Genomic DNA, 13,314 nt, shown 5'->3' on the forward strand with positions numbered 1-13,314 from the left:
TTTATTGCATTTTTTTAAAAATTGGGCCTCTAGTGGCCAGATGCCAAGGCCTAGTCCAAGGCCGGGCCCAACACCAAAGCCTAGACCCAGCACCAAGGCATAGCACTGAGCTGGAGCTGAGGCATAATCCCAGGCCAAGCCCAGCATCAACCCCGGGGCATGCTTGGAGTGGGCTGGGTCCTTGATTAGTACCAGGACTGAACAGCTCCCACCCCGGCCCCCTAATTACCCCCTTCCCAGATCCAGCAGCAAAATGGGCAGGAGCAATGCTTAGTCGCTCCTGCCCAGGTCCTGGTGTTTAAAAATGGTTCCAACACCTGGGGACAGCACTGAAGTGACATCTTTTTTCCAGCTTCCTTCAGTGTGGATGGTACCATTTTGTTGTAAGCTGTAGAAATGTACAGCCATATAACAAAATGAAATAGACCACAATGGAGAAAGGCACCTTTGGTATCATCCCCAAGTGGAAGGAACCATTTTTAAAATGCCAGGAACTGGTTGGCAGCGACTGGGCATTGCTTCTGCCCGTTTTGCTACTAGATCCAGAAAGACAGTAAGAGGAGGCTGGGTTGGGAGCTCCTTGTCTCTAGCATTTGACAAGGACCTGGCCCTGGCTCACTCTGGGCATCCCAGAGTGTAGGCTCCAGCACTGGGCCCTGCCTGGGCCTAGGCCTCAACACTGGAGCTAGGCCTTGGTACCAGGCCCAGCCCTGGGCTAGGCATTGGAGCCTGGCTCAGGGTAGTTTTTGGCCTGTGATGGCCAGCCAGGGCCACCAGAGGTTTGTTTTGTATTTTCAGTAGTTCTTTTTATTTTTTGGCTTTTTTTGGGTTTTTTCTGTTTGGCAAACAAACCAAACACAAAAAAACCCCATTAAACAAACTGAGAAAAAATGAAAAACAAAAAACCCAAAATGAAAAAATGAACCAAACCAATCATTTTTGGGCTGCACATCCCTTTAAAATGCAATGATGACAGGGGATGAACATTAGCAAGTAAGAGTGGGTACCACCAGCCTCTCCTGGTTCTTTGGATGGCCCACACAGTCTCTTCATTGGGATGTGCTTTTCCCAGCATGGGTTTTCCTATGCAGGGACCTTTCCTCTAGAGAGTCACAGCTACCCACTTGGAGTTTCTCAGGCTTTCCTGCCTCTAACTGACAAGGAATATCCCTAATTTGACAGTAAACATGCAATAACTAACAACACAGCAACTTTACTAATCACACTCATAGTTTCAGGTCTCTCTTTTTCTCTCTCTCTTAGTTTCTCAGGTTCCTCTAGTCCTCCTCCTATCATGTGATGTCCACAACTCCCACAGCAGACCTTCTTCTCCTGTCATTTGCTGTGTCTCCTGTCCTCTGCGTGCATGCACTCACAGCTGGGAGCTAGAGGGTGGGCTATAGGAGCTGTGTTCTCTGTCCGCACCATTAGCAGTAGCAAGGAGTCAGGAAAGGGTAGAGCAGCACAGAAGCAGCAGCAATAGCTGTTATGTGGTGGAGGCAAATAAGCTTTAGCCCAGGTTCACATAACCTAAGCTTTAAAAATATATACTAATTAAGACACTAGACATGGAAGGATGACCTTTTCCCTATCTTTCTGTTACTTATGATCAGGCCGAGTTTTCATTATTATATGTCCTTAAATAGCAAGTAAAAAGATCCATCAAAAACATATATATTTATGTCTCTTAGCCCTATCATTTTCTAAGCAATTCTGTAGCAAATATGTGAAAACAGAATTTTATGCATTGGCATAAGGTAAATTAACTTTCATAAGATGTCACACTCACTCTGTGAAATCCAATATTATTATAATGATCTTCAAGTTCTCAACCTCATCTCAAGTAAGAATCACTGCCATCCCTGTAACATATTTCAGTGAGGGATCACTCTTCTTAACATTGGAATTAGTCAATAATCTCGATGTCTTTTCATTTTTCCAACTAAAACAAATGGATAGTATCGCTCTCATAATTGGAATTATGCTTCAGTGGTCTGTGCTTTACTCATCTTACCTGGAAATCCTGTTGTACTGTTATTTTTCATCTGTCCAATTAGAAGCCTTCCAGAGCAACCTACATCAGGTCTGATCTGTACATTTCGTGTTAGAAGTCCAACCTCAGCAGCTAATTGGATGCGCCTGTTATCTTCTATGTTGTACATACTTCCTTTGGTGGGGGCAGAAGAGAAACATGTTATATTATTTCAATCATGTCAGCAGAGGACATTGAATCTGACAACCAAAGTATCTCTCCCCTCGGAGGTTACACTAGAATTGAGGCTTATCCTTTCCACAGGCTCTCCCGTACATGAGCATCAGCAGAGAAATGAAAAGGCAGTCAGTCTATTTGTGATTCTCTGTTCCCTTTATTTATTTATTTATGAGCATTGGATATTCCGCCTTTTCCCAAAGTCGGCCTCAAGGCGGATTATAATAAATTTAAATGAACAGAACACAGAGAGCATTTTATCAATAATCTGTCTTGTGCCTTCAATAAGGGAGTCTATTTGGCTGCTCTGAATAAACTCAAGATTTATTTATAAAACCTTAACAGAACAGTTTCACATAGAAATCAGGCTTACAATTTTTTTAAAGATGCTTTGCATCTATTCCTTATATAAAGACCAGAATGCTTATTTTCCTTGAAATCTTCCCAACTGTAAAGTTAGGATTTTTTTTTCTTTTTGTAGGGGATTCTGCCTGAATCTAGGGTTAACAAAATTGTTCTTATACCCTGGCAAACATCCCTTGCCAGGTATGCACTTATAACATATGTTAAGGGCACCTGATGGTCATTGAAATAAACAAATAAAACATACCAATACATGTTTTGAAAGCACATAGTATAAGCTCTGCAAGTATATGGCTCAAATTCATTTTTATAAGATATCTTGTGAAGTTTACTTAAACTCTCCATGCTTGAACTATAAGGATTAGAGATGTGAATCGTGTCCTCGATCGTCTTAACGATCGATTTCGGCTGGGAGGGGGAGGGAATCGTATTGTTGCCGTTTGGGGGGGTAAAATATCGTGAAAAATCGTGAAAAATCGTAAAAAATCGAAAAAACGTAAATCGCAAAACCGGCACATTAAAACCCCCTAAAACCCACCCCCGACCCTTTAAATTAAATCCCCCACCCTCCCGAACCCCCCCCCCAAATGACTTAAATAACCTGCGGGTCCAGCGGCGGTCCGGAATGGCAGCGGTCCGGAACGGGCTCCTGCTACTGAATCTTGTTGTCTTCGGCCGGCGCCATTTTCCAAAATGGCGCTGAAAAATGGCGGCGGCCATAGACGAACACGATTGGACGGCAGGAGGTCCTTCCGGATCCCCGCTGGACTTTTGGCAAGTCTTGTGGGGGTCAGGAGGCCCCCCCCAAGCTGGCCAAAAGTTCCTGGAGGTCCAGCGGGGGTCAGGGAGCGATTTCCCGCCGCGAATCGTTTTCGTACGGAAAATGGCGCCGGCAGGAGATCGACTGCAGGAGGTCGTTCAGCGAGGCGCCGGAACCCTCGCTGAACGACCTCCTGCAGTCGATCTCCTGCCGGCGCCATTTTCCGTACGAAAACGATTCGCGGCGGGAAATCGCTCCCTGACCCCCGCTGGACCTCCAGGAACTTTTGGCCAGCTTGGGGGGGGCCTCCTGACCCCCACAAGACTTGCCAAAAGTCCAGCGGGGGTCCGGAAGGACCTCCTGCCGTCCAATCGTGTTCGTCTATGGCCGCCGCCATTTTTCGGCGCCATTTTGGAAAATGGCGCCGGCCGAAGACAACAAGATTCAGTAGCAGGAGCCCGTTCCGGACCGCTGCCGTTCCGGACCGCCGCTGGACCCGCAGGTTATTTAAGTCATTTGGGGGGGGGTTCGGGAGGGTGGGGGATTTAATTTAAAGGGTCGGGGGTGGGTTTTAGGGGGTTTTAGTGTGCCGGCTCACGATTCTAACGATTTATAACGATAAATCGTTAGAATCTCTATTGTATTGTGTTCCATAACGGTTTAAGACGATATTAAAATTATCGGACGATAATTTTAATCGTCCTAAAACGATTCACATCCCTAATAAGGATTTGATCTCAAAGGAGTTTCGCCATACACATAGAATGTGAGAAACTCTTAAAGACAATGAGGAGAGTTCTGTTAAAGAACTGAAGGTAAAGAAATAAAACAAGCAAAAAGTGGAATTACTAAATTTATTTTGCTTATTATTTGCTCACAACTGAATCATTCAATAAAAACAAAGTTTAGAATTTGAGGGATAGAATAAAAAGTTTGAAGTTCACTGTTTTTTGGGTTTTTTTTAGAAATATAAATTGTTTTAAGAAATGTGCAATTTAATTAGAAAGATGTATTGCTTTTCATAATTCAAGACTATTTTCCTTAATAAAAATATTTTGAAAAATGTTTAGGTTAATAATATGAACAAGTCAAATGTAAAGGTTCTTGTCCACAGGAACGACCTGAATTTCTGCAGTGTAAAATTGCCCACAATGAAACATTCAGGAAAATACCAATAAAACAGATATAATTAATATTGATATATCAATTGTATCAAGGACTGATATTTTATATGTAACTTCTCTGGATTTTGTTTGTTTTGAAAATCTGCATTACAATTATCAATCCTGCCCACCAGCAACTACCTAGATTTTAAGTAGGTTTTGAGGATCATAGTCTACGGCTGTGACAAGCCTGCCTATCTTATTTGCAGTTTTAGCTCTGTGATTTATTTTGTGCATGGTTGTATAATATGGGGTAGATTTTATAAACATGTGTGCGCACGTCCATGTGCGCCCGATTTTATAACATGTGCGCGCAGGTGTGCGCATGTTCTAAAATCAGGGGTCAGCACACGCAAGGGGGTGCACAGTTGGGCACCCTGCGCACGCCAACACCGGTGGCCTTCACCCGTTCCCTCCCAGGCTGCTCCAATTTCGGAGCGGCCTGGGAGGGAACTTCCCAACCCCATACCCTAACCTCCGTTCCCCTTCCCCTAACCAACCCACCCCCTATCCCTAATCTAGGCCCTCCCCAAAAAATAGTTTTACCTGCTGCACCTATCTAGGGGCAGGCGCAGGTTGTGCGCACCAGCACCCGGCCGGCACGTGATCCTCCGACAAAGCGGCAAATGGCCGCTGTGCTGGAGGCCTCCTGCCCCACCCCTTTCCCAAAGCCCCGGGACTTAGACACATCTCGGGGCTTTACGCTCATCCTTTCTAAAATAGGCCCGGAGCGCGTAGGCTTTTTAAAATCTGGCCCTATATCCTGGCTGTGCTATGGAAATAATAAAAAGTTGGAGAAGTATATGCTTCCAGAAAAAAAAAACACAAAGCAGGTGCATGTTTCATAGTCTGCATGGGTTTCAATATTTTTTATGATTCTCTAAAAAGCTTAAACAGTACATTACATGATGTAGGCAGGGCTATTGACTCAGTGGGAGGGTCTAGCACTGCAACAGCAGGATGGAAGCAAGAAAAAATAAATAGGTAAATTAACATTTTAGATACATTTTCTGAATGTAAATGGTCTTGTTTTGTAGGGATGTGCAGAGCAAAATTTTATGTTCATATTTTTTATGTCCGAAAGGGGGTCCCACTTGCGGCCAATATGGACATAAAAAAAATCCAATGAGTTGGGTATATGTACATATGTGCAAAAAAAAAATTTAAACCCCCTCACCCTCCTTAATCCCCCCCCCAGACTTACCACAACTCCCTGGTGATCGAGCGAGGAGTGAGGACGTCATTTCTGCAATCCTTGGCGAGAAGCATGTGACGTCGGTGGCACGTCGAGTGACGCGGCGTCACGTGATTCCCGGCGAGTTCGCGCCGGACGGCTCGTTCGGCCCAAAAAGAACTTTTGGCCAGCTTGGGGGGGCCTCCTGACCCCCTCAAGCTGGGGGGCCTCCTGACCCCCTCAAGCTGGCCAAAAGTTCTTTTTGGGCCGAACGAGCCGTCCGGCGCGAACTTGCCGGGAATCACGTGACGTCGCGTCTGAGTGACGCGGCACCACGTGATTCCCGGCTCGTTCGCGCCGGACGGCTCGTTCGGCCCAAAAAGAACTTTTGGCCAGCTTGGGGGGGCCTCCTGACCCCCCCAAGCTGGCCAAAAGTTCTTTTTGGGCCGAACGAGCCGGGAATCACGTGACGCCGGCGTCACTCGACGTGCCGCCGACGTCACATGCTTCTCGCCAAGGATTGCAGAAATGGCGTCCTCACTCCTCGCTCCATCACCAGGGAGTTGTGGTAAGTCGGGGGGGGGGGGGATTAAGGAGGGTGAGGGGGTTTATATTTTTATTTTGGCTCAACAATCGCGATTTCCCACATATCGAACATATCTATGTTCGATATGTGGGAAATCCGATCGTTTATGTCGAATCAATTTTTTAAGTAAAAAAAAAATATGAGTTGCGTTTTACTAATGCGGTCAATCCGAATGCACACCCCTATTATTTTGGTTTCCCTCTTCATAATAGTTTGTCTTACAAAAACTGGTACAAATACATTGTGAGTATTTGATGGGAGTTGGAGATGATATTTTTGTGGGTTTTTATGGGTTTTTTGGGGGGTTTTTTATTGTAACCACTTTGAATTATGGATAAAGCAGAAATCAAATTAAGCAGAAAGCAGCATAAACATGACTACAGAGGGAGAGACAGAAAAACTACCAAAACTATAGGTACATTCGCACGTTATGACATGTGTCTAAAAACTATGATTGCTTTTAAATGATTATGAGACTTATAACATCTACAATGTGTGTGTTTCTTTTTCCCCCAAAAATTTTATGCTGAAACCAAGAAGGTCAATATTCAGCATTACATAAGTTATTCAGGTAAGTTTAGTATATTCAGGGGGATGGCTAAAATTATTCGGATAAAACTTTAGGCAAGTATATTCAGTGGGAATTGTGTCCTGTTCAATATCCATGACAAGTTATCTGGCTAACTTTAGTAGGATAATTTGTCCGCATCCCAGTTTACTGAATATGGACCTTTATATCTCTGTATAACTGGAGTGTTAGTCAATTCTTGTAGGCTTGAGAGTCTATGTCCTAACAAATGATGCAAAAGAAGTATAAAATATTTAAATATATGAAAATCTAGCAGTTGCAGCACAGTGACTTGAGGCTGAAAATAAGCTGCAAGTTCCTCCTATATCAGAAAATAAAAAGAAGTAAGATAGAAAGCAGCTTAACTGATCAATAAATTGGTAAATATTCATAGATATTTGTTTGCAAAACAAAACAGTGGCTATTTTATAAGTCAACTTAATTATTACCTGATATTAATTAAGTTGACTTATAAAATAGCCACTGCTATTACTGACAACAGTAACATGGAATAGACTTAGTTTTGGGGTACTTGCCAGGTTATTGTGGCCTGGATTGGCCACTGTTGGAAACATGATGCTGGGCTTGATGGACCTTGGTCTGACCCAACATGGCATGTTCTTATGTTCTTATTTATTTGGTATATTTTCACTAGAGAAAGTTCCAGTATATGTGAAAAGAATATATATCTGCATATAATTTAAAAAAATTATTGAAATACACTGTATGGAATAGAGACAGATTATTCTTATATCTTTTTATCATGGTTGCAAATACTGCTGATAACCTGCCAGTAACAGTGGAAATCCATAGTTGGCATGGATGATCAAGGGAATCTTATAACATCTGCAGGGCTGGATTTAAAGTTTTGGTGCACATAGGCAAAGTGACATGGTAGCACCCTTTCAAGCTGTGCCAGCACGTGGCCATAAAGCAAACAAAATCAGGCTCATCTTTCATCTGGATATTTGGTGCCTTCAAAATTTGTCACCCTAGGCAGTTGCCTAGGTTGCCCATGCCTAAATCTGGGCCTGGAAAGCTGTATTATTACAATATACTTGAAATCAATTCATATCTATTGATATCAGATATCAATAGATCTTTCTCAGATACAGTACAATAAATTCTTAACAAGGAGGGGGTCTAGAACTTAGCATCTTCTCGTTCCCATTTGTCATATCAATGTTCTGTGGGGTAAATGTAGGCATCTCTCTTTCCTCTACAATGATTATGTGAAATTGGTCTTGATCTAGTTTTCAAATAGAGAAAATAAGAAGTAGAACTAAAATTAATTAGCTTAGAATGCAATGCTGAGGGTCACCTAGATGTTCAAAAGTTAGTTTGTTCCATGCAATTTTTAACATTTGGGGTTATTACATTAGAGCGTTTCATTTTACATCAGATTCAAAAGGGGAAGAGACTAGTTTTCTTGTTAACAGAAGAAAAAGAATGAAAAGTTGTCTCAGTTTAAATACTGTACAGAATAAAAAAATAGATGTCCCTACAGCTAGTTGTTTCAATGTATGTCCTTACCAATATGTCTGTATTGAAGACGCTCCTGGATTCTAATACCATAGCCATTGATCTCTTTAAGGGTGACCAATTCTGCTTCATGAGCGTCATAAGAAGAGGGACCGATGACAATGTTTTCACCAGGATTCCAGTCTACTGCATCATTCAACACAATCCTGTAAAGTCATGACAAGTAAAAGGAATCACTATTAAAAACACTTTTTTCTTCTGATAGCTGGGGACAGACAAATCTTCAGTGCCATTTTCTTTTCTGGTTTCAGTTTCATTTCTTAGAAAAAGAAAGTTGAATATGCATTTTCTCTTACCAGCCCTACCAATGGAGCAACGCAAATAATCATTGCTGAAACCTCAACTGGATGTTCTAAGCTGTACTGACGTGGACCCTTGGACTGAAGAAAGATGTTCCAGTTCGTGAAATGGAATCCTTCCTTCTGTAGGCGAGACTGGATAAAATGGAACCCTGCTAATTTCACCTATACCAACCCATGTTCCCTTCAGGTTGAGCCCTCGGGTGCCGGGGTCAGCTGGACTTTCTTGGGGTATCAGATTGAGATCCGGGCTCAGCTCAAGACCGATGGTGAAATTCTTGGTAGTCAGTGAAGACCAAAGGATGTCAGTAAAATAATCAAAAGTTTTATTATTCAAAAATCACTGATATCTTAACAACTTGAATAATAAAACACAGAAAAATAACTAATAACACAAGAAAAACAAAGAAATCTCAGGAAAACCAAAACTTCAGGCTTCATAGGAGACTAAGAAATAAAAGAACGTGGCACTTTTTTAAAAAAAACATTGCCAAGGCAACAGGACTATTGAGAACCAATCATTAATCAGATGTCAAATTCACATAAGAACAACACCCAAATCACATAAAATCAGACCAGTCTCTCTCGATTCAGGCCAGAAGGATGTAGTGTTCGAAACTTAAAGATCCAGCGTTGTTCTCTCTGTAATAACAACCAATCCCTGTTGCAACAGTGTGGGGGCGGGGAAACCCAGTCAATGGCAAAAACCAAAGGTCTGAAATAACATGTTTATAATGAATCCAGATTCAATTGTCTATGAATGCTGCTGTAATCTCGTAGATAAGGGTTTTCAAGGGGGCGTACTGTTTTCCCTACATACAACAAATGCTGTTTTTGTATATCACTGTGGGTATGCCAGAGGGAAATGCATCCTAGCTATGTGCCTTTTTGTTTCTTAGTTTATAATTATTTGCTCCATATTATTTTAACCATTATACTTACTTGCACACTGTTTGTCCATATATTTTTATATCTCTTAGCTAGTTTTATTTCTGTTTCTATTACTTGACAGCTACATTCCCTCCCAAAGAAGCCACATAGCGAAACATGGCTATATCAGGAGAACATAATGCTTAACAAATTTATATGGGATACAGTAATAAAATCAAGTTTTATGGTTGAAGTCTATATTTGGAATAAAATAAAATGTGCATGAAGATGAAAACAAGCATCAGAATATACATTTATTGACTTGAAATACAAAGACAATTTTCCTCACATATATATTCCTTTATATACCATGCTGAAAAATCACTTTTCAACTACCTCCCAACCCTCTGTCTCCACCACCACTATCTACATTCAGCAAAGGAACCAGTTCTTTCAGTTACAGTCATCTGTTGTGTTTGTGGCATCTCCATTGTGACCCTTGGTCACAATGGAGATGACTCCGCCCACGGAGAGGGACCCCGTGGGGAACCACTGCGATAGGATGAACTCATATAGCAGACACAGTATGGATAGAGGCTTTATTGTACTGCTGTATATTGATGGTGAAAGCAGGAAGGTAAGGCACTGATCCACGAAGTGCCAGTACGTTCAACAAGCTCAGATGTATAGTCTCACCCAGTTGTTCATGATAGGCGGGAGCCCGCAGTTGAGGCCAGTCCCGGATACTCTCAAGTTTCTTGGGGTCCATTTGAAAACCATTCTTAGAAACAATGTATCCCAGGAAGGATACAGCTTCTTTGTGGAATTCGCATTTTTCAAGCTTTGCGTAAAGGTGGTACTCACGCAGGCATCTTAGGACTTTCTTAACATCCTCCTGATGACTTTGCAGATCTTGAGAAAAGATCAATATATCATCGAGATATACTACTACGCATTGATACAGTAAGTCCCGTAAGAATTCGTTCATCATATTTTGAAAGACTGCAGGTGCGTTACATAAACCAAAGGGCATGACGAGGTATTCAAAGTGTCCATCACGGGAGTTAAAAGCAGTCTTCCATTCGTCTCCTTCTCGAATAAGCACCAAGTTGTAAGCTCCTTTTAGGTATAATTTGGAGAATATTTTGGCCCCTTGGAGCCTTTCAAACAGTTCAGTTATTAAGGGCAGGGAGTACCTGTCCTTGATGGTAATCTCATTCAGACCCCTGTAGTCGATGCAGGGGCATAAGGTGCCATCCTTTTTCCCTACGAAAAAGAAGCCTGCATCAGCAGGTGATTTGGAAGGTCTGATAAATCCCTTTTGTAGATTTTCTTGTATGTAGGTAGACATAGCTTTAGTCTCAGCTACTGAAAAAGGGTAAACTCTTCCTTTGGGAGGTTCTGAACTTGGTTTCAGATTTATGGCACAGTCGAACTCTCTGTGTGGCGGAAGAACATTAGCTGGTTGCTTTGACAAAACATCCTGGAAGGAGGCGTATTGTGGAGGTAAGCCAGGTAATGATGGGGTAGAGGGCATGTAGATGAGCGGTGAAACTTCAGCAAGACTCTGACCATGACAGTCTGGTCCCCACCGGGACAGTTCCAAGGAAGCCCAATTAAATTGTGGCATATGGTCTTGAAGCCATGGCAGCCCCAATACCACCAGATACATGGCTTTTTCCAATACTAGAAAAGAAATAGATTCTGAGTGTAGAGCTCCAGTGTGCAGGCCAATGGCCTGGGTGGTTAATGAAACTTCTCCAGGAAGTGGTTCTCCATGGATAGATGACAATAGCAGAGGCTTAGCTATTGGTGTGGTAGGAATCCGTAGATGTTCAACCAAGCGCTTCAGAATAAAATTACCTCCGGCACCGGAGTCAATGTGAGCGAGAGTCTGAAATTCGAGACCTCCACAAAGCAGAGATACTGGTAATGAAAATGGAGGAGTAGGAGAGGTGAGGCCCAGGAGAAGTCCTCCTGCAGATCCCAGGCCCATCAGTTTCCCAGACAAATGGGACAGGTTTGGACTGCGAGACCCGATTGGCCACAGTACATGCACAACCCCATGTGCTTGCGATAATGTCTCTCCTTAGAGGTCAAATGGCTTCGGCCTAGTTGCATAGGCTTTTCCTCCTCTAGGGGTACAGACGGTAAGCTGGAAGCAACAGGCACAGGTTTAGGATGGTTAGCCCCCACTGTAGACTTTCGTGGACTCTTAGCCTCCTGAGTACAATCGCAGATACGGCGGTCAATTCTCCCCGCTAGTTCCATCAGGGACTCAAGTGTATCAGGCAAATCACGAGCCACTAATTTGTCCTTTACACGAGAGTTGAGACCCTCCATAAATATGGCATGTAAGCATCCAGTGTCCCAATGTAGTTCGGATGCTAGAATCTTAAATTCAATAGCAAAGTCTGTAAGTGGCTAGTTACCTTGCTGAATGTTGAGCAAGGCAGATCCAGCGATGGTCTGGCGAGCTGGGTCATCAAACACAGACTTAAAAAGTTTTAGAGATCCTGGTAGGTCATTCAGGATAAGATCTTCACGTTCCCATATTGGTGAAACCCAGGCCAGAACATGTCCTTCTAGGAATGAAAGGATGTAGGTGGTCTTTGAAGCTTCAGTGGGAAAGAGAGTAGGCTGTAATGAAAAATGCATACTGCATTGATTAACAAACCCTCTGCACATCTTGGCTTCACCCGTAAGGTGGGTAGGTGTGAATAAAGGAACAGTGGTCTTAAGGGTTACCACTAGTGACAGCAATTCCTTCACAAGAGGAGCTGAAGAGATAAGTTGAGCATGTAACTGATTGAAGGCAGTTGCTAGGCTCTCCAAAGACTTTTGTTGTTCTGTGATCCACTGGGCTAGGCCAGGGATGTCCTGCAAGGCTGCGAGCTGAACCGAGTCCATGGAGTTAGCAATCTGTTGTGTTTGTGGCATTGTGGACCCTTGGTCGCAATGGAGATGACTCCGCCCACAGGGAGGGGCCCCGTGGGGAACCACTGCGATAGGCTGAACTCAGATAGCAGACACAGTATGGATAGAGGCTTTATTGTACTGCTGTAGATAGATGTGAAAGCAGGAAGGTAAGGCACTGATCCATGAAGTGCCAGCACATTCAACAGGCTCAGATGTATAGTCTCACCCAGATGTTCATGATAGGTGGGAGTCCGCAGTGCAGGTAATGCCGCGGCTGGTAGGTGGAGCTGGAGCACCGGATCATAGAGGTACTCACAGGAATGAAGGCGTCTTCCTGGTGGTGGAATGTAATAAAAATAAAAAATAAATTTATTATTGCATATCCTTGGGAGACACAGACAGATGCCGCCCCCCATCGTCCCACGCCCAAGCTCACCTCCCAATGAGAATGCACAGGTCCATCCCTCCATTCCAACTTAGGTGGTCTTTTGTCTCTGTTCGTAGAGGAATGGGCCAAAATCACGTCAGACCAGTGGGTCCTCGAAACCATAGACAAAGGCTACGCCTTAGAGTTTGCTCGCGACATCCCGGACCTATACATGGTATCTCTGTACGGCCACCGGAAGCGGCCCGCTGTGACTCAGACTCTTACCAGGCTCCAGAAACTGGGGGCCATCATCCTGGTTCCGGTGGCAGAACAGGGAACAGGCCAATATTCTATCTACTTCATGGTCCCAAAGAAGGACGACTCTTTATGTCCCATCCTGGATCTCAAGAGGGTCAACTGGGCCCTCAGGGTGCCCCATTTTTGGATGGAAACCCTTCGGGCAGTGATAGTGGCAGTCCATCCCGGAGAATTTC

At 43.5% G+C, this 13,314-nt stretch overlaps 1 protein-coding gene across 3 annotated transcripts in view; it reads right to left on the reverse strand.

Annotated features, from left to right (window-relative positions):
• The window catches only part of PKHD1 (PKHD1 ciliary IPT domain containing fibrocystin/polyductin), a 1,284,809-nt gene that overhangs the window by 349,039 nt on the left and 922,456 nt on the right, over positions 1–13,314 (reverse strand). For all 3 annotated transcript variants that reach the window (XM_029596114.1, XM_029596113.1, XM_029596115.1), the window contains 2 exons: positions 8,357–8,511; positions 2,015–2,167 (listed from right to left, as the gene is read on the reverse strand). In XM_029596114.1, coding sequence (XP_029451974.1) covers positions 2,015–2,167; positions 8,357–8,511 — 308 coding nt within the window. The remainder of the gene's footprint in view (positions 1–2,014; positions 2,168–8,356; positions 8,512–13,314) is intronic.

Source organism: Rhinatrema bivittatum, chromosome 3 (genome assembly GCF_901001135.1).
Source record: "Rhinatrema bivittatum chromosome 3, aRhiBiv1.1, whole genome shotgun sequence".
Lineage (NCBI taxonomy): Eukaryota > Metazoa > Chordata > Amphibia > Gymnophiona > Rhinatrematidae > Rhinatrema > Rhinatrema bivittatum.